This window comes from Nothobranchius furzeri, chromosome 2 (assembly GCF_043380555.1).
Source record: "Nothobranchius furzeri strain GRZ-AD chromosome 2, NfurGRZ-RIMD1, whole genome shotgun sequence".
NCBI classification, from domain to species: domain Eukaryota; kingdom Metazoa; phylum Chordata; class Actinopteri; order Cyprinodontiformes; family Nothobranchiidae; genus Nothobranchius; species Nothobranchius furzeri.
In genome coordinates, this window is record NC_091742.1 from 865,197 (window position 1) to 884,473 (window position 19,277).

The 19,277-nt window shown below is 41.5% G+C and overlaps 4 protein-coding genes and 3 non-coding genes across 13 annotated transcripts in view; 1 reads left to right on the forward strand and 6 right to left on the reverse strand.

The window, feature by feature from the left end:
- eya4 (EYA transcriptional coactivator and phosphatase 4) overlaps positions 1–4,786 on the forward strand; it is a 94,780-nt gene extending 89,994 nt beyond the window's left edge. For 5 of the 7 annotated variants that reach the window (XM_070542519.1, XM_054747855.2, XM_054747858.2 and 2 more), the window contains 4 exons: positions 772–886; positions 1,012–1,133; positions 2,677–2,777; positions 4,212–4,786. In XM_070542519.1, the coding sequence (XP_070398620.1) occupies positions 772–886; positions 1,012–1,133; positions 2,677–2,777; positions 4,212–4,292 (419 nt within the window). In that variant the 3' untranslated portion in view covers positions 4,293–4,786. Of the gene's footprint in view, positions 1–771; positions 887–1,011; positions 1,134–2,496; positions 2,598–2,676; positions 2,778–4,211 lie in introns of those variants that run through there. The other 2 variants (XM_054747856.2, XM_070542525.1) reach the window with 2 other exon arrangements.
- Positions 4,787–4,891: 105 nt separating this feature from the next.
- On the reverse strand, positions 4,892–11,319 carry rps12 (ribosomal protein S12). Its single transcript, XM_015947120.3, has 6 exons — positions 11,218–11,319; positions 11,047–11,093; positions 10,233–10,349; positions 9,077–9,179; positions 5,148–5,249; positions 4,892–4,980 (listed from the first exon to the last, which is right to left on the reverse strand). Exons 2-6 carry the CDS (start codon positions 11,058–11,060, stop codon positions 4,918–4,920), a joined length of 399 nt encoding a protein of 132 aa, XP_015802606.1. The 5' UTR covers positions 11,061–11,093; positions 11,218–11,319; the 3' UTR covers positions 4,892–4,917.
- LOC129165743 (small nucleolar RNA SNORD100) lies at positions 8,923–9,005 on the reverse strand. The gene has a single exon (XR_008565018.2). It is a non-coding gene; the product is annotated as a small nucleolar RNA SNORD100 (small nucleolar RNA).
- Positions 10,090–10,171, reverse strand: LOC129165744 (small nucleolar RNA SNORD100). Its single transcript, XR_008565019.2, has one exon. It is a non-coding gene; the product is annotated as a small nucleolar RNA SNORD100 (small nucleolar RNA).
- On the reverse strand, positions 10,428–10,500 carry LOC129165736 (small nucleolar RNA SNORD101). The gene has a single exon (XR_008565011.1). It is a non-coding gene; the product is annotated as a small nucleolar RNA SNORD101 (small nucleolar RNA).
- Positions 11,320–11,997: 678 nt separating the features above from the next.
- LOC107377492 (SH3 domain-binding glutamic acid-rich-like protein 3) lies at positions 11,998–12,933 on the reverse strand. The gene is made up of 3 exons (XM_015947121.3): positions 12,760–12,933; positions 12,388–12,555; positions 11,998–12,140 (listed from the first exon to the last, which is right to left on the reverse strand). The coding sequence occupies exons 1-3, from the start codon at positions 12,802–12,804 to the stop codon at positions 12,072–12,074; spliced, it is 282 nt and encodes a 93-aa protein (XP_015802607.1). The 5' UTR covers positions 12,805–12,933; the 3' UTR covers positions 11,998–12,071.
- Positions 12,934–14,254: 1,321 nt separating this feature from the next.
- LOC107377458 (scavenger receptor cysteine-rich domain-containing protein DMBT1) overlaps positions 14,255–19,277 on the reverse strand; it is a 61,187-nt gene continuing 56,164 nt past the window's right edge. Inside the window, exons 35-40 of the mRNA XM_070548724.1 lie at positions 18,164–18,472; positions 17,784–18,080; positions 17,358–17,693; positions 17,151–17,258; positions 16,124–16,205; positions 14,255–14,909 (exon numbers count right to left, since the gene is read on the reverse strand). Of these exons, the coding sequence (XP_070404825.1) occupies positions 14,759–14,909; positions 16,124–16,205; positions 17,151–17,258; positions 17,358–17,693; positions 17,784–18,080; positions 18,164–18,472 (1,283 nt within the window). The 3' untranslated portion in view covers positions 14,255–14,758. The remainder of the gene's footprint in view (positions 14,910–16,123; positions 16,206–17,150; positions 17,259–17,357; positions 17,694–17,783; positions 18,081–18,163; positions 18,473–19,277) is intronic.

Below are 19,277 nucleotides of genomic sequence, written 5' to 3' on the forward strand. Positions count from 1 at the left end.
GAATAGTTTAAAGTGTTAAAAAAACTGTTTAGTGTTCCTTTAAAGCAGAAATGAAGATTTTTGTCAGATGGCACCATCTAGAGCAGGGGTGTCAAACTCATTTTAGCTCAGGGGCCACATTGAGGGAAATCTAGTCCCAGGTGGGCCGGACCGGTAAATAAAAAAAAACTTCAGATTGTTTTCTTTGTTTTAATACAATCAATATAAAACAAGGCTGGAGCCTGAGGACAGTGTAGTACAAGTACAACACCTGAAGTGTACTTGAAATTTTGAAAAAAAAAAAAAAATCAATCAATAAAAAAAAATTCCTTAATGATTCAAAGAACTTACAGATCACATGGCAAGATCAGTTTCATGCAGCACTTAAAGCATATTTGACTCATTTAACTTTACATCTTTTAGCTTTCACCAGCACATCAATATCAGAAGTCACATCCTGAGTGGCAGCCAACTTCAGGATGTGATTCAAGTTCTTGTGTGAGCCTTGAGCGCAGCTTTGTTTTATTTATACTCATTACAGAGAAAACTTGCTCACAAAGATTAGTTTATTTTCACTCTACATTGTAAAGTATGAAAATAAAGTTTACACAACCATCTCGCGGGCCGGATTAAACCCGCTTGCGGGCCGGATCCGGCCCGCGGGCCACATCTTTGACACCCCTGATCTAGAGGCAGAAAATGCGTCGCACCTTAAGGCAAACTTTACCTCTGAAAACAATTTCTCGTGTTTCTATACCTCTGACCCTGTGACTCTGTTTTTGTGTGTTGTAGGTCTGCTGGGTCCAGCTAAAAGAGATGCCTGGCTGCAGCTCAGAGCCGAGGTGGAAGCTCTGACGGACTCCTGGCTCACCCACGCACTCAAGTCCCTGTCCATCATCAGCTCAAGGTGACACATTGTTTTACTTTTTTCCATTGTTGCTGATTTTTCTGTGTTCTTGAAGTAATCCCAACACGGCAACAGATTATGCACAGAAGTGGAAAAAATGGTGTGTTCTGTGTTCATGCCCACAGGAGTAACTGTGTAAACGTGTTGGTGACCACAACGCAGCTCATCCCGGCGCTGGCTAAGGTTCTTCTATATAGTCTCGGTTCCGTTTTCCCCATCGAGAACATTTACAGTGCAACAAAAATAGGTGAGGCTCACACACGCATGTACACACACAGTCATGGTTCAGATCACATAACGTGTGGAGCCTGAATCCTACCTGTTGCATTCGGCCCTTTGAACAACCTCAGTTTGTAGAAATAGATATAATCTCGTCATCTTGATAACATACGGCTAGTTGAAGTGGGTGCATTGCTATTAGGAAGTAGCTCTAATCTGAAAGAAATCATTGCATTTTGTATTTTTCTGCTTTTGATACCCTAGGATGGGGTTTACATACTTAAATAAATAGTTGCTTGTGGTATTTGCACTAGCAAAATAACGGACTTTGGACTAGTCATTAGCTTGTCACTGCGGTCAATCTGTTTTTCTCTAAACTGAGGTCATTCAAAAAGCTAACGACCACAGGTAAGATGAAATTCATACCTATAAACCGAATCAAACTTCAATAGATCCAGCTCTCTAATATATAAGAAGAAAGGATAATAAATAATTTATCTACAGTTAATTCAAATGTTTTGCCACATTTTTGACAATTGTTTTCTTTAAAGGTCAAAGTCACTGAAGAGGATTAGGGCCACTGAAAAGAAAAAAAGCAACTAAAGAGAATTTTGACTCTTTTTCTTAAAACTAATAAAGTCAGTATCCGAGAAAAGTCTGAATTTTCTCTTTGCTTTTCTGCGGCCCTAATCCTCTTCCGTACAAAGTTGTAAATAACAAGGTAACCGTAATTCAGTTACTTGGATTTTAAATGGCAGTTTTGCTTTTATTACATAGAAATGTGGTTATTTCTATTTGCTAATGATGGCGGCAGCTAGCTGTAGCATTTCTGGGTCACCTCCAGGGAGAATTTTATAATATTTTTCCTGAAGTATAGAATAAAATAGAAAAGTAATTTGTTGTTATACTCAAAGTTACAAATTACTTGAGTGTTCTCACCAAGCACTATGCACCACAGATAGTTACAGCAAAAGTAGGTAGCAAAACAATGAAATCTTATTTGAAAAACACAACCTATTTAATAACGGGTGAAATGGGAACCAGTTGTTGGTGTGAACTAAAAATACATTTGCAAATGAAACCATAGCTTGAAGTTGTTTGAAGATGAGCCATCCTTGCACTAGCCGTTAGCTTGTCAATGTGGCCAGGATTATTCTATATTTCTCCAAGCACAGGTCGTTCGAGGCTATTTCCACAGCAGGTAAGAATGGTTGATTCCACATAATTTGTTTATTTGAGCCTAAGTGCTGACATCTTTGGGCCCGACGAGCGTGGGAGAGCCATTAGGTGCGGCACATGTTTGTGTTGTGGCGCACGCCGCTCTGCCACTTCCTGTCACATCTCCATCCAAACAAATGGAAAACCTGTGAAAGCCGTTTGTTTTTCTCCAGGCAAAGAGAGCTGTTTTGAGCGTATAGTCTCCCGCTTTGGCACTAACATTACATATGTTGTGATTGGCGATGGGAAGGATGAAGAGCATGCTGCCAGCCAGGTAAACAAACAGCTTGTGAACTTTGACCCCTCTGACCATGTGACCCTCCTTCCTCCCCTTGTTTATTTGTTTTTTGCAGGGAAAGAGAGTTGCTTTGAACGCATAATGCAAAGGTTTGGCAGGAAAGTAGTGTATGTTGTAATTGGGGACGGTGTGGAAGAGGAGCAGGCGGCCAAAAAGGTAATGGACCCCCGAAACCTTAGCGTGACCCCGCCTACTCCGCACAGTGTGAGCTCTGATTGGACGAAACCTGCCTTTCTTTGCTGCAGCAGTTTTTTGTTTCTCTGGTCCACTGGCTTTTTGTTTTCATGGTGTGATGGGAACCTGGAGTGAATATCTGAGTTACAATCTGGCTTGGCTTATTGTGGATATTTGTACTATTAAAGCTGAAACGTCCCTCCAACACGGAACGTCTGAACAAAGATGACCTCGTTCAGAACTTTAATTCTTAATAAAATGTTTTGCCAAATGTACACAGTAACCAAGCTTTACATAATCACTTGTTTAGAGAATCATTGCTGCTTTTTCCAGTGATTTTAAATGTCCTTCCTATAGGTACTCTACATTAGAACATGTCTCCTTCAGAAAACGACTCCTTCCTCTTCAGCTTTGGGTTTTATTTGTGACACCTGGGGTCGTTTAAAGAACAATGCATTTTGGGAAATATTCCTATTTACTTCCTTGTTCGGTTAGATTGAAAAGACAGATAAAGACTGTTTACTTGGAACAAAAAGCTGGAAATATGGGGGGATTTTAAGCATAGCTGTTTTAAATTAAAAAGATGCTTTTAGAATCAAATGTCAAAATGTTTACAAACAGATCTTTGGATAAAGAAGTGGTTCACATGAACAGTTCAGGGAACATTTTCATTCAGCTGTGCGTGCTTTCACCAGTAATCCAAGTTTTTAAACGTTAAATAGAAAATCAGGAACTTTTTATTTGTAGGTATGAAATAAACCAGTTAGTGGTTAGAACTGGGTGAAAAATTCAAGATTTTTTTGCAACAACAGACCCACTAAAAGTTTATATTTAACACATGGTTGTATTTACTAGGGATGCACTGACAGGAAACGGGCCGATATGTGCTGGTGTGTGTGTGTGTACACATTTATGCTTCAGAGACTAAACACAGGACTAAACAATTAAACATCAACGCCTCACTCTGTGAAAGACACAGAAACAAGATAGAAAACATATTGGTTAAGATCAGCCCAGTTTTATTTATGGGGCCGATACCCATGGTAAAAAATGACTAACATATCGTATTGATGCCAAATTACCGACGGGATTAAAAATGTATAAAAACTGTAGTTTTCTTAATTATCTAAAATGTGCAGAAATGTTCCTCTCGTCTAAAACGACCCAGAAGACCAGTACGTCTAGGAGCCACACCAACGTTTGAGTCGTCAGCCAGATTCTTCTGCCTGTCATGCAACTCAGAACAGGAGCTGCATATTTCCCAAAATGCTTCCGGATAAGACGTGCATGGGTTTGGTTTGCAGTGCCATTGCAGCTCCAGGCTATATAGATGGCGTAGCTTGCATGAGCTGAGGTGGTGGTCTTCCACTGCTGGAGCAGAACCTGTGGTTTTAATGGTGTGTGTTCACTTCACAGCACAACATGCCCTTTTGGAGGATATCCAGTCACTCTGACCTGCTGGCCTTGCACCAAGCACTGGAGTTTGAATACCTGTAAGGACTGTACCATTGTGGACTTGTGCATCGCTACCATGGAAACAGCCCTCTTTTGTACTATTTAAGAACAAAACTTAAGACTGCATCTTGTGTTTTTTTTTTTTTATCTTTTTCTGAATGTTTGGATTTACAAACTCTTTATGGTCTTAAGCAAAGAGGTTGGAGGTTAGAGGTCAGTGGGGTTTGGAGGAACTGGACTCTATGCACAGTGACCTGGATGCTGATACACTTCTGAAGAATCCAGTTTACCGTCCACGCAGCTGAGCCAGAAAAGGATCTTCTCAGAACCTGGAGCGTTTCTCTTCCTGTTACCTGGCGTTTATCTAGAGCAACAGACAGACATCCTCACCTAATGTTAATCTGAAGGCATCTGCATAGATTCTAATGTAAACTGGGATACTTTCTCCCTTCAAAGGGTTTTTTTCCTGGTGGTAAAACTCATGCAGTCCGTGGTAAAGAAATCTGTAAATTATTTCCAATAAACACAACAGTGGATGTTTGTTTCTTTTGTCAATAAAATTCTAGCTATTCTTTCCCTCCTGAATTCATAATCCCGACTTCATATCGAACAGCTTTAACACAAATCACCAGAGACAAAGCTTTTATTTCCACATTTTATTCACATCTCATTTCTTGGCTTTGAAGTATTCCTCAATCACATCCTTAGCTTGAGACTCTTTGCCATAATCCTGTAACCAGAAGAAAACGTTAAGATTAGCTAAACAAGTTCCGGTTATTTAAACATGTGGGTTTGGTGCAAGTAGGTGACCGGGATTGCACCATGGCCAAGACTTGGTATGAACAGCACCAAACCATTTGTCCTTGAACACAGAATGCCACGTTTTACTCTGATTACCTTGACAACAACACAGCTGCAGCCCACCACCTTGCGGGGTTTGCCCTCACGGTCGATCTTGCACAGACCAACCCACTCACCGAGCTTCTTGTTGTCGTCAACCTGAAATAGAAATTTAAGTCGATGGAGAGTCAAACAAGCAGTAGAAAGTAGGACTGTACTGAATAAATGGACGGTAAATACCCGTAAGCACAAAAACAGTCGCCCACTAGATGGGGCTGTGGCAGCAGAATTGCTCCACATCCAGATTCATTGACACCATTATTCCACTAGATCTATTAATTGCTATCATTTTAATTGCTACCTAAAATACTGCAACCCTAATAGAAAATACTTTGGTTAAGATTGGTTGAAAAGCTAAAACACACTGGACAAGTATTAAAATAACTAAAATTTCCTACAAACAAAAAGTATTTAAGATACAATCTCAGTCTAAAGATGGAGATTACAGAGAGCTAGCCTGGCCTGCCAGACTCTTCCTCTGTTCTACATAGGGCTGCAACAACGAATCGATAAATTCGATGAAAATCGATTACTAAAAGCGTTGGCAACGAATTGCGTCATTGATTCGTTGTTGCGCAACTCTTCCAAAAGCCCCCTCCCCTCCTGCCCGCCGTTGCGCGCAGACCGGTGGAGAGCCGGCAGGTGTTTGTAAGAGGAACATGGCAGAAGCAGCGAGACCCCAAAAAAGTAAAAACTTCTAAAGTTTGGGAGCATTTTCAGTTAAATCAGGCGAAGACATTCGTTACCTGCAACGTTTGTAGGTCAGACTTAGCATGGCACGGGGATACTACGGTGATGATGCAGCGTCTTAAACGCAAGCATGTCAGAATCATCAGCGAGGAAGGAGAGAGCTCGGTGTCCGGGTAAGTTAAAAACTTTTCAAAAGTGATTCACCCAAGCCCCGGATTATTACACAGGCTAGACATGCCCTAAGCTCGTAAAAAAGTCTATAAAACTGTAAGCGCGACGCTATTAGATAGGCGGGGGGGGGGGGGGGGGGGGGGGGGCTCGCGCCGCTGCGAACCGGTTCCGCCGTCACATTCCCGCAGAAACTGGTTGATCACACCGGGGCCAGACTACTAACATGTGGCTTTACAACCACAATGTCCTCGAAGCGAAAACGCTTTTAAAAGGGAGGGAGGAGTCCTAACTGTTGCAGCAGGCGTGTTGTGTGAGAGTGCAGTTATATACTGGTTAATATATTTTTGGGTTCAGTTGCTTTCATGTGGCCTAATGTGAGTCTATTTGGGATCATTGGAATGATCAGCAGCATTTCTTGATGTGACTTTATGGCAGTTGCCCAGGGCATCATCACAAGGAGGATGGCATTCATTTACTTTTGTTTTATTTGGTATTTTTCAGTCATTTTTGGAAATAGTGATTAATTTTGATTAATTCACAGCCTATGTTTAATTACATTTAAAAATTAGTTGTTTGACATCCCCAGTTATAATAAATGTCAACAGATGAGATCAAACAAAACAGATGAGAATTGCCCTTAAAGAGCAAGTCACCCCCAAATAAACATTTTTTTGCTGATAAACTAAACAAACGAGTGTCTAAAGCCGGGCGTACACTGTGCGACTTTTTCACTCGCAGCGTTCAGCTTCAGCTCAAACTGTACGACTTCCTCGCAGAGCAGATCTCACGAGTCGTGTGCTCACACTGTACGACCCAATTCTCGCATGCGACCTGACTGCTCACACTGTACGTCTGGTAGCAACACGTCGGCCCTAAAATGTGCTAAAAATAGCAGTTTTTACACAACACGTCAGACTTTTTTGTCTTGCCTGTTGTCCTTCGGGAGTGCTGCAGGAGGACACACAGGGATTTATGGGGGTTGGATGAGGAAAACGAAATAAAGAAAGTGAATCTGTGTTTTATGATCAGTTTAATTTGACATGAACACGACAAACACGCTTTCTTGACAATCTTTGTGAGTAAAAAAACGTGTAGAAACAAAAACGAACAGCGTGTGTTATTAGGGAAATAGCGAGCGACCGGCCGGCGTTGATGCAGGATCGCGCGCGCATGCGCCGTGAGCGGTTCTGATACTTTTTGGATCGTAGCTGCTCGCAGCTGCTCGCAGCGCCGCTTCAACAGTGCGATACCCTCACGAGGGACGAGCGAAATATTAAACACACCAGAAGTCCCTGCGACCTCACGACTGCTGATCGGCGGCTGGTCACGTGGTGTTAATCGCCTCTCGTAACCCCCTGTACACTACACGACCGCTCGGCGCAAAACTCGCCCCGATGTCGTGGCTTCTCGCACGACTGGAAAATCGGCTCAAAAAAGTGAAAAAGTCGCACAGTGTACGCCCGGCTTAATCGTGCTGCAGACACGTGTTGTCAATAATTTGGCACTTCAGTGCATCTTAGTTAAAATTTAAATATTCTGCCTAAAACTGGCAGTGTTGTGCCGTTGTCAGGTAAAAACTCTGCACTGTATTTTAATTTAAATCTGCCACCGCTATTGGCTAAGAAGTATGCTATGATGTAAACTGGTACATTATGATGTCACAGTGCTGTCGTGAGCCTGAGTGTGTGTGTATTTGTTAGCGGCTCTGCCCTCTCGGTCTGCCAGGCAACAGCATGTGTTGCATTTTTCAAACATGAAGCGGGAGTGGAGTTAGACTCTGGTAGGGGTTGACTTGCTCTTTAAGCTGTTTAACTTGGACCAAGCATTTTAGGTCACAGATAGGTGTAGCTTAGGGTCTCTGTCTATACACCTTATAAGACAATTTAGGTGATGGCATGTTGTTTTTCTGCTATTGAACTGTTTTCTAATAATGTTGTGTTTAATAAAGTGAAGGAAGGAGAAAAATAACGTTTCCCTAGCAGTTTTAAAAAAATGTCCCTATGTAATCCGATTAATCGATTAATCGTGTCGAGACCCCATCCGATTAATCGATTATCCAAATAATCGTTTGTTGCAGCCCTAGTTCTACACACAACCAGTCTGCTTACTCACAGGCAGAGGCACAAAATAACCAATCAGAAAAAAGGCAGAGATGTATCACGCAACTATTTTTTTAGCTGTAGCCAAAAATGGTGTCTGGCAACCGTGCAAACATTTTTTTGTTTGTTTTTTTTTTTTTTTGAAGAAAGGCTTTAAGCACTTCTACTTGTTTTAAAGACATCCACGTCCTTTAGAACAGAGGAAAGAGTCTCAGCGAACTCCACTTCAAACGCAGTCCTTGTTTGAGAAACCGAGCGTTGCGGTGTGACGTACGCAGCTCAGCGCTGCTCGACTCGGTTAAAATTCTCAGGGTTATTTGGGTTGGAGTTTTCAGACCCAGCGGCTCCCATAAGGAAGCACGGGGCGGGCTGGTCAGGCTAACAGAGCTGCATCATGTGAATGTTGTCACATTTGAGTCGTTACCAGAATCACAATAAAATGTGTTCGTACTACCGGCAGTACCTTGACTTGTTGCTACAGTATTTCTGCAAGTTTACATCGGTCTTTTGATCTCGTCACACATCATCATCTCTGAATCCATAACGCTGACGACTCTACTGCTCTGTGTCTCAGCCTCTTAAAACGGGACATCAGTAGCCTACTCACTTATGTTTTTTTAAATACCAGACAAGCGACAGGGTCAAAATGACATCAGTAACAGCCAAACTTCAGTGATGTTACATTTTTGGTTTAACGCCCTGACAAACTAGAAACTACCAGTTGAGAAAACAGTTCGACTGATACTTTTATCAGTTTAGCTCTACTCAGTCTGCTTTTATAATTCCATATAGATGAACAGAGCGTACTGGTCTGTACCTCAGACAGAAATTGGGTAACAATGGCATTCTCCTCACAGAGTTCAGCAGAGGGAGCCAAGTTATCATCAGTGATACAGCCGCACAAAGCTACAATAAAGACTCCAACCTAAAGAGCCGGCGTTATGATCCCTGATTCTGGATCTTTACCTTGATCAGATTAATCTGATGCTCAGCGCAGAGGGCCTCCACCAGCTTGACGTACATGGGCTCATCACAGTTGGCTGCCAGGACACAGAGATGGGCCTGACGCCTGCAAGCAACACAGGACCAAACGTTTAGGGTTTCTGCATGTGTCGTGCAGAAGAAACAAAGATTTCATGAAAAACAAACAATTTTAATACTTAAGTTGTGCTCAAAAGTTCTGAGTCCTGTTGTGGTCTAGATATGATGGCCAAAACTACTCAATCTGAGCCAGATTGAACTCCAGCTTTGTCCTTAGAACATGCTCTTACCATTACAGAACAAAAACCCATTCTTTATTGAAACACTTCTCTAATCGGTGGCTCTTAAAGGGATAAATCTAACAATAATTGCATTAATTGTTAAGTGATTAATAGGGTATCTGTCTTTAAATAAGTGACCATATTCACTTGATTTAAAACAAATAAAGCCTACAAGTATTTCTGTATGAGACATTTAGTACAGGAAACATTCATAAACAAAATAATAATAATAAAATAAATAATCTCGACCTGAGCATCTCTCTTTCTGTGATTTTACAGAAAAACAGGCAATCACAGTAAAAATGCCAGGGCTCACTCTACAGAACCAGGGCATTGCAGGAGAATGTATGAAGAAGGTATTTATTATTTCTATACATGTTTTGGCTGTCAAACTTCCATAATGTCCCTTTAACAACCGATATTTTTTCTCCATCTCGTCTCCATTTGTTTACCTGTTTCAGAGGGTGATGTGCATTTGTTTAGTCATGTGAACAGTGAATGAAATCATCTCAGAAACGTAGGTGTGTGTGTTGTGTGAACATAACATACATTCAGCTTTAATAATTTAATTTTAGACAAAATCTGATGATTTTAGAAGCATTAATGTCAGTATCGGCAAATATCGGTTATCGGCCACAACAGTGATCTTAATATCGGTATCGGCCCCAAAATTTCATATTGGTGTATCGTTACCAAATATTCTCATGTGTACTGGTCTGTATCTCAGACAGAAATTGGGTAACAATGGCATTTTCCTCACAACTTCAGCAAAGGGAGCCAAGTTATCATCAGTGATACAGCCGCACAAAAGGACCTTAAGAAACCCACACACCTTCATGGTATAAGTATGAAGCACTCACTTGTCCAGGGCCTTGGCAGCCTCACGGATACCGCGGGCAAGGCCATCGTGGATGAGAGCGGTCTTGAGCACTTCAGGGAGAGCGGTGTTGACATCCATCACACCTCCGGCAGCAGTGCTGTGAAGACGGAGAATCTTTATCTTTGTAAAACAAGTGTAATATGAAGGGGAAGAGTGTGGTTCTACTGAGCTCCTGGCCTGTCAGACGGAGGATCTCACTCATTGGAGAGTGAAGGGGTATCCGACAAAGTGTGAATCATCATTCAAGCAACCGAGCTCGACCACAGAAAACCACCAAGTTAAAATAAATGAGTCTTCAGACCAGACACAAGAAAGATAACTGCATTTTAGTCATCTAGTCATTGGATGCTTTTGTTTACAGCTTTAAGAAATAAAAATTAGTTTTAAGTCATGCAATTACATTTATCACAACAAAAAGGTTTGATTCTGTATCTGGTCATTTTAAAAACACTTTTCATGTCACATCACGAAGCCAACTTATCTGAATGAAGCATTCAAAATGTAATATAAATAGAGCTCCATGCTGCCATCTTACGTAGTTCTTCCCATAAATATCCTCTTTGCTCAAAAATGAGCTTTGGGGGGGGGGACGCTTCATGGTTTCAAGTTGCCTCTTAGTTAGCTTAGTTGCGATGTAAGGCTAATATGCCTTTAAAAATGCATACAACCGTAGTACAGAGGCACAGATATTTATCTTAACATGACCCTTTCCGACCCGCATATAAAGTCGATTTAGTCAGAGCTAATTTAAGACCCGTTGGTTCTGCTTGGCATAAACAAGTGAGGATGCTCACCCTTCCTCGGCCATTGTAGATTTGCGATGGATGGCGGACCTAAAGTTCTGCAATATAACAAAGACACAGCAGAGATGTTACCACACATCACGGAAAAAGCAATGTTGTGGGTTTATAATGTCAGATGATTGAAAAATAGAACAGATTGTTCCGACAGTTGGACAAACGCACCCTATCCTTCTCTCGGGTACTTTGGAAAGAGGACGTCACAAGTCAGCGACAGCGGTTTAATGCCGTCAGGCCCCAACCGCGCCACATTTAGGCATCCAGCGTGATGCCTGTTTTAATACTAAGTAAAAAAAAATATACTCAATGAAAAACAACTGTAGTTTATTAGAACATGTTATTCACCTTCTTTTAAAGCAGGGGTGCACGATCCTGGTCCTGGAGAGTCAGTACACAGCACGTTTTAGTAATTTTTCTGCTTCATCACAGATGCATTAGTGGTTGATTCACCTGTTAAGCAGCTCTACAGAGGCCTGTTAATCACCTATTGATTGAACCAGGTGTGTTGAAGCAGGGAAACACTATACCGGCAGTTTACACAGCCACAAATAAATCAGAAATTTAAGTTTCACAGTGTGATGGAAAATATAAATAGGCCAATTTGTTGTTTATGATCAAAAACAGCTAAACATTTATTGGATTTTATATTTAAAACAATTAGCCTGTTGAAGATCATGTTTGCTAAAAACAAATATGTAGGCTATGTTTTATTTATTTATTTATTTATTATTTATTTCTTGCTGCTCAACCGGTAATCATCCCAATCGCCCTAAGTAAAACACAGAGAAGTTGTTACAAGCCATAAGGAGCATTTGTGCTTTATATTTTATTTCTGTTCCAAGTTATTCTAAGATCTGTCATATGTTATTCAACAGCACCTCAAACAGAAAATGAAAAGAAACATTTACACTTCAACAACGTCCGACAAAACATGAACAAACAATCTTCAACTCAAACATGCACACATTTTTATTTGCTTTGTTCAGGAATACAGAGGAATCCCACATCGCTGCTCAGCATTACTTTTTGATTTTAAGGAAATTCTCTAACAGCTCCATCTCAACTGCATTCTCGAATGCCTCAAAGTCCTGAAAGAAAAACAAGAAAACTTAAATTAAGAATAAATTTGTAGAGATTATTTCAGCAGTTTACACTATGTATGTATCAAGCCACAGGGTGGTTCACACTGCAAATATTTCTTTAATCCCCGTGTCACATCTTACATTTCTACATGCTATCTTGCACACCAGACACGTAAGATTTAAACAAATTTAAATGTAAATCCAGTACATCATCACATCCACAATACTGCTGCTGTTTTCAGATTAAACTTACTCCACAGTACACGTTGTCGTTGCAGATTTGTGGAGGCAGCGCTGTCGGGTTGCCTGCCAGCTTCCTCATTAAATCCTTCTCACTTGGATTCTGAGAGATGTCCACCACTTTGAAGGGGATCTTCTTGGCTGTCAAGACGTCTGTGATCCTGTCTTGTTGCTTTTTTATCTGGAAGAAAAAGTGTTTAGTACATTAACAGTTGCAATATTGCAACTCCAGTCATACCTGATAGATTTGTTTTGCTGTCTAACCCGCTATTCTTTGCAGAGAAAAGTCCTAGTAGATGTGGAAATATTAAAGCAGGACTTAGTTAAATAGACCTTGTCATTTGAGTATAAGGAAAAAATAGACAAGAAAGATTCTGTACTATACCTTCTGAGAACCGCTCACACTCGTCCAATACACAATTAGAGGCATGACTGCTGCTTGAATAGTAGTAAATCAAAAGTAAAGATAGTAGCAAAGGTTCACAGAGACAAAAGAACAGAGCACTAGTTAGTTGAGGACTGTCTGAAGGTATGTGAGTCTGCTGAAGCAACAGACAAGGTGAGCAGGTTTAGACACAGTTTACCTGGCTGCATGGACACACCCATTCGTCTAGCTGTTCCAGTCGGGGCTTGTTTTATGTCAATTTCTCTCTCTCTCTCTCTCTCTCTCTCTCTCTCTCTCTCTCTCTCTCTCTCTCTCTCTCTCTCTCTCTCTCTCTCTCTCTCTCTCTCTCTCTCTCTCTCTCTCTCTCTCTCTCTCTCTCTCTCTCACACACACACACACACACACACGCGCACGCGCGCGCACACGCACGCGCACGCACACGCACACACGCACGCACACACGCACACACACACACACACACGCACACACACCTTGTGGTACATTGCTTAAGCTCATATTGGCATCATTATTTGAAGTGGGTGTTCCCTCACAAAGATTTTCATCATTGTGATTTTTAATCACATTTCTTCTTTAACACCTTTAAACTGCAAGTTCCAGTTGGTTACATTTCACATAACTAAGTGACATGAAGGGCCTTTTTAAGCTGTGACATAAACAGTCTCATGGTGAAGAGAAAGCTTCAAGAAGACGAAGATCTTGATAAACTGGTTGATCTACCTCTCTGCTCTCGTCTATGGTCTTGAGCTTTGGGAATGAGATCGTGGATACAAGCGGCCAAAATGAGTTTTCTCCGCAGGGTGTCTGGGCTCTCCTTTGGAGATAGGACGAGAAGCTCTTTCATCTTGGAGGGGCTCGCAGTAGATTTGCTGCTCCTCCACATCGAGAGGAGCCAGTTGAGGTGGTTCAGGCATCTGGTCAGGACACCTCCCTGGTGAGGTTTTCTGGCCAAATCCAACCGGGAGGTGACCTGAAGTGAAACCCAGGAACATCTTGGAATTTCCCCAGAGGAGCTGGCCCTAGGCCTCTCTGCTTAGGCAGCTGCCCCTGCAACGCGACCCCAGATATAAGGATGAGGATGGATGGAGTATAAAAGGAAGGATGTGATTGCTCTCATAACTCCATTGCTTGGTTCTTTTCTAAACAGCATAATAAAGATTTGTTTTCACCTTTTAAGCTGACAAATTTCGGCTAACACTGTAGCCTTCCTCAGAGCATTGCTGGCATTGCTCTGAGGAAGGCTACAGTCACTAGAAGTAGAGATAACGGGGTAGATTGGTGTACAGCACACGCCTTGTGACTTTTATCTTGAGCGGCACTATATAAAAGATTTTTTTCTTCTTTTTCAACTTCTCTCGTGTATCTAACATGCTGTTGATGTTTTAACACATCTGAATCTTAATATAATGTTCGTTAACTGAGTCAAACCAATCAAAATAAGGATTTTGTAAGAACCAAAAAAATGTCCATCACCACATAAGAAGCAGCAAATTACTGTTTAATACAAAGACAACTTTAATATCATGCAAATGGCAAATTTCATTTTACAGATTCTTAAACTTGAGGGCTGGACATAAGAAAGATTAGATAGTGATGAGAACAATAGTTAAAAATAGGATGATTTAAATGGCATCATTTAAAAAATTGACATGAAAAACTAGATTTTAACTTCTGCAAAGATTTTAATTAGTCTCATAAATAATCATCTTAAACCATATAGAAGACACAAAAGCAAGACTGGTTTTCAAATGATTCTGTATGATTAAACACCAATCTAAATACAATTTTTTAATAATATTTTTGTTGCTATTTTCTTTTTACCACCCTTACTTTCCTATTTTTGCAGAGGTCTGCACCAACTTGTGTCAGTGTCTTGTCACAAATCCCACCCTCAAATGCTGCCTTTCATCCTGATGTAGTGCTGTAAATCAAACGAAGCCTCTAATAAAAGGAGTAAACGGCTGCTTCAGTCTTGTCATCATCACGGATCAACCAAAGGTTCCAGCTCGTAACACACTCGTCCTGCCAGGTCTTCAGGGACTCTCTCAACAACGCCCTCAGACTCAACTCCGCTGTTGGTGGTTACTGGACTGCTGTGTTGTCGACGTTCATAAATCTGGTTTGTGCGTTCCCTAAATAGAATCAGGGTGATGAGAAACATATTACAAGAAAACAACATCCAGCTTGTTTAAAGGGATACTAAGCAGTTTTGCTTGCTTTTAACGCCTCCTAGTGCCCGTTTGCGGAAGCAAAACCATCTCCTTGCTCAGTTGCGTTCATCTTTTTAACACCTTAATCTAACAGCTGAAATGTCTCCCAGCATTCCTAAATCTCTAGAGGAGTGATTCGTCACTACATTAAACAAATCAGCTGTGTTTATCAGCAGCAACAGGTAGGTCAGCTCATTTTTTTTTCTAATAGCTCTTTTCCATCGCTGGGTCTGGTACAGTTAGGTCTGGTTATTTTTGGACAGGTGCCTTCCGGTATGGGTCTGGAATTTTCAGGCGAGTGTTTAGATCGCAGTTTGGGCCATCACTTCGGCAGGCGGGGTTCAACGAACCGTCATGCATGATTTTTTAAGTTGTACAACTATTTGGTATTTTTGTACTGCAATAAATGGTCCACAGAGCTAAAGACAAAAACAAAATGCTTACCACATCCTCCACATGTGACTACAGAGTGCAGCCGCTAAGTCCAGATGCCTGCCTCGCTGTCTTGTCTATAAATAGCATCTAGTGCGTTGTAGCAACTCCGTGTATTTCTCCCATCCAAAAAATAAAATCACTCCGGGTGTTTCTGTCCTTAACTTTTCACTATACTGGGCTTTAAAGTGACAATGCGTAGTTTTACTGTTAACCTCTGTAAATATCAAAAATGTTGCTGGAAAATTTATTAAATGATGCCCAGTTGTTGAAAAATTTTGTCAACTTTGTAACATATAACCATAAAATCAGGTCTAAAATACGGCCATGCAGACTTGGGTGAAGGGCATTACCCACAATTCATTCAATTCGCATTTGGGAGGGCGGAACCCCAGCACCCTCTGTGGATGAGCCGCCAAGGGGGCCCAACGTGATATATTTTCATGGGGCCCAAAATCTCTGGCAGCCCCCCTGGTTGCAAGTAGTGACATATTTCTGTGTATGTGCGAAATTCTGGCCACAGGGGGCGATAGGGGCTGGGTGACCTTTCATTTACCCATCTTGAATTGCTGATAAATTTTCTTCACACAACCACAAAGCAGATGATACAAAATACACATTTGGAAAAATTGATCGTCAGGAACATTATTGTTTAAGCAGAAGCCATTCTAGTGTCAGAATCAAATGTGCTCCTTATTTCCTACCTTTCATCAACCACCCCATTGCTTTGGTCCTCTGTGTCTTTTATTCGTTCTTGAAACTTGCTGCTAAACTGAACCATGGTCCCTGAAAAGTGGGATAAAATCAGAAGCATCATTTCTCATTTTGAGAGGGTAAATGTACTTACCACAAAAGCCTCGATTTCAGCAAATAAAAAAAATTATCCTGGACAATCCTCAATCTATGATAAATCATAGAACAAATAATACAATCGAAACAATTTAGAACTAGATGACAAATATGAAAACTTTGTTTGCATACACTTATAGAAAACAATACCCCCTCAGGAGGAGCAAAGTGAATTTCGTTCTGACACTGGACCAGCTCTATGCCCTTAGGGGGTTCTGGGGTGTGTGTGGGAGTTCACCCAACTAATCTACATGCGTTTTGTGGATTTGGAGAAGGTCTTCGACCATGTCCCTCGGGGGGCCATATGGAGGTTCCTTTTGAGTATTGGGTATCAGGCCCCTTGATATGGACTTTTAGGTCCCTGAATGGCTGATACCACAGCATGGTACCAAGTCAGGCTCATTCCCAGTGAGGATTGGACTCCGCCAAGGCAGCCCTTATACACCAAATCTGTTCATAACTTTAAAGCAAAGGATTTCTAGGCGCAGTCAAGGTGTTGAGATTTGTTTTGGCGGAGTAAGGATCGGGTTTCTGGTTTTTGGAGATAATGTGGTCCTGTTTTTTTCAAAAGAACATGATCTCTAGCTTTCACTGGAGTGGTTCGCAGCCAAGTGTGAAGCAGCTGGGATGAGAATCAGGAGGACACGTCCAACCAAGAGGAGACCTACAAGAAGACCCAGGAAATTCTGGAGGGACTATGTTTCTCGGTTGGCCAGGGAACATCTTGGGATTCTCCTGGAGGAGCTGGCCCAAGTGGCCGGGGAGAGGGAAGTCTGGATCTCTTTACTTAGGCAATTGCCCCAGTGACCCAACTCCAGATAAGTGAATGAAAATGGATGAATGGATATAGATATCATAAAATGCATATATTGTGAATTTTACCTGCAACTCTCCATTTCTTTCTCCAGACCCAGTAGCCGATAACCAACACAACAAGCACAATCACTAAAAAACTCACAACACCCGCTACGACCGAAGAGGATGATGTTGCTGCAGGGATTAAAAGTTTACCAAGTATTAGTGAACAAGAAAACTCACTAGAATAAAAATAACACTAAAACAGCAGAAGAGTTACTTCTTGGGCCTTACCAATGACCGTGACCTGGAGTGACTTTGAGGGAAGAGATTTGAAGGATGCTGAGGAAATGTTAATCCCGTACACACAAGCGTACTCTCCTGAGTCTTCAACGTCTATTTCTGGAAATTCAAAGTACGCCATGTAGAAGATGGAGTGGCCGAATGTTTGAGGTGATTTGGTAATGTTCGTCTTGGACTTTATTAGATAGAAGACACCATCTGGGAATGTGGAATGAGTAGAGCAAGTGATGGAGAATGCACTTCCTCTGGGTACCGATATCTTCACAGGACTGTAGATCACCATTGAGTGAGCGGATGTCAGGGAGATGCTGGGCTTTTCCAACTTCACTGCAAGGCAGAGGTAGATTGTAATTAATAAGTGTTGAAAATTTACTGTGAACAATATTTAATTCACTGTCAATCTTCATTTTTATTCACCAATGACTGAAAGATCAGCAGTATTTCCTTGAGGATAATAGATGATTCCTTGTTCAGGTAGTTTCTTCTGATATTCACAGAAGTACGACCCATTAAGGCTGAAGTCCGCTTTAGGGAAGATGAAGTTTGCAGCTTCATGATCGGAGAATTTCTCCATTTTTATTGAGCCTTGGCTGTTTTTCAACACGAATGTCCCACCCAAGTGTTCGGTTGATACAGTGCAGGTGATTTCCACTTTCTCCCCCCAGTTTACCACTGATGATGGACTTAAAGTAATTTGGGGCTTCTGTAGATCACCTGGAAGAAATGTGTAGAACCATCACACTTTATATTAGAGGAAAAGGGTCCTTTGTGGCTTTAAAGTGAAAAAGGTTTCTTACCTAAACAGATGACGCTGGCATCTTCACCGTGACCGCAGTTATTTTCTCCAAAACCACGATGTGTACAGTGTGTGAGAGCAGATTCTTGGCCTGTACACTCCACATTATCTAGCCATATTGGACCAGAGCCTCTTCCAAAATGAGCATTCCCTGGAGCAAAGACTGCATGACCACAACCGATCTGTCTACAAACAACATCAGCATCGCTCATTTCCCAGTCGTCATCACACACGGTACCCCACTGGCTTTTATAGTAGACCTCCACTCTTCCAGAACATTGACCCGAACCGCCAACCAACCGCAGCTGTGCTGCACATTAAAAGAGAAACATTTAGCACAAATGTAAAGGAGACAACAGTTCATAGTAAAACATTTCCCAACAAGTGATCAGAGTTGACAACAGCACGAAAAAATGAATGGTCATCTAAAATCCATGTTCTGGAGACAAAAAATCTGAATCAATTTAAGATTGAAACTGAGGTTCTTCCTTTTTTAATGCTTTGGTTTTAGTTAAATATTTTATTGAAGGCTTTCACACCAAAGGCTGCAAAACTGACTGCACTGAAACCCATCCATCTGCACAGCAATAGTTTTGTGTATTAAGCAAAGTGCAAGCATGTCATTTTGTGAAGCTTGGTGCATCAAAAATCATGCAAAGTGAAAGTACAATTTGGTAAAGAATCAGTTTGGTTTGAAATGCCCCAAACAAAGCAAAATATATACCATCAGTTTGGAGACAAATGATGCATTTACACTTTGATCAGTTCAGCCTGAGCTGGGTGGAGATAGCATGCAACCATGTGGCCAAGTTGTGTTTACACAGCCTTCTCAGAATGTGGGTGAGGACATAAGCGAACTTTGCTAAAGTGGCGCATAGAATTCTGTGTCATTCCTAACTTAGCAGCAGTCCCGTCCCTTCCTATCAGCAGCACACGCACTGTGTGCAGGGCCTTGTGAGCCCTGAGTGATCTCATCTTGCACAAGACAACACATTCTCTTCCATGAGGCGTTTTGCATGCCAAGCACTTACAGAGAGAGCCAGCCAATGAAAAAGAGAGAAAATTAAATAACTAGTTACAGACACCACTAACGCAGCCCCCAACTCCCGTTGGAC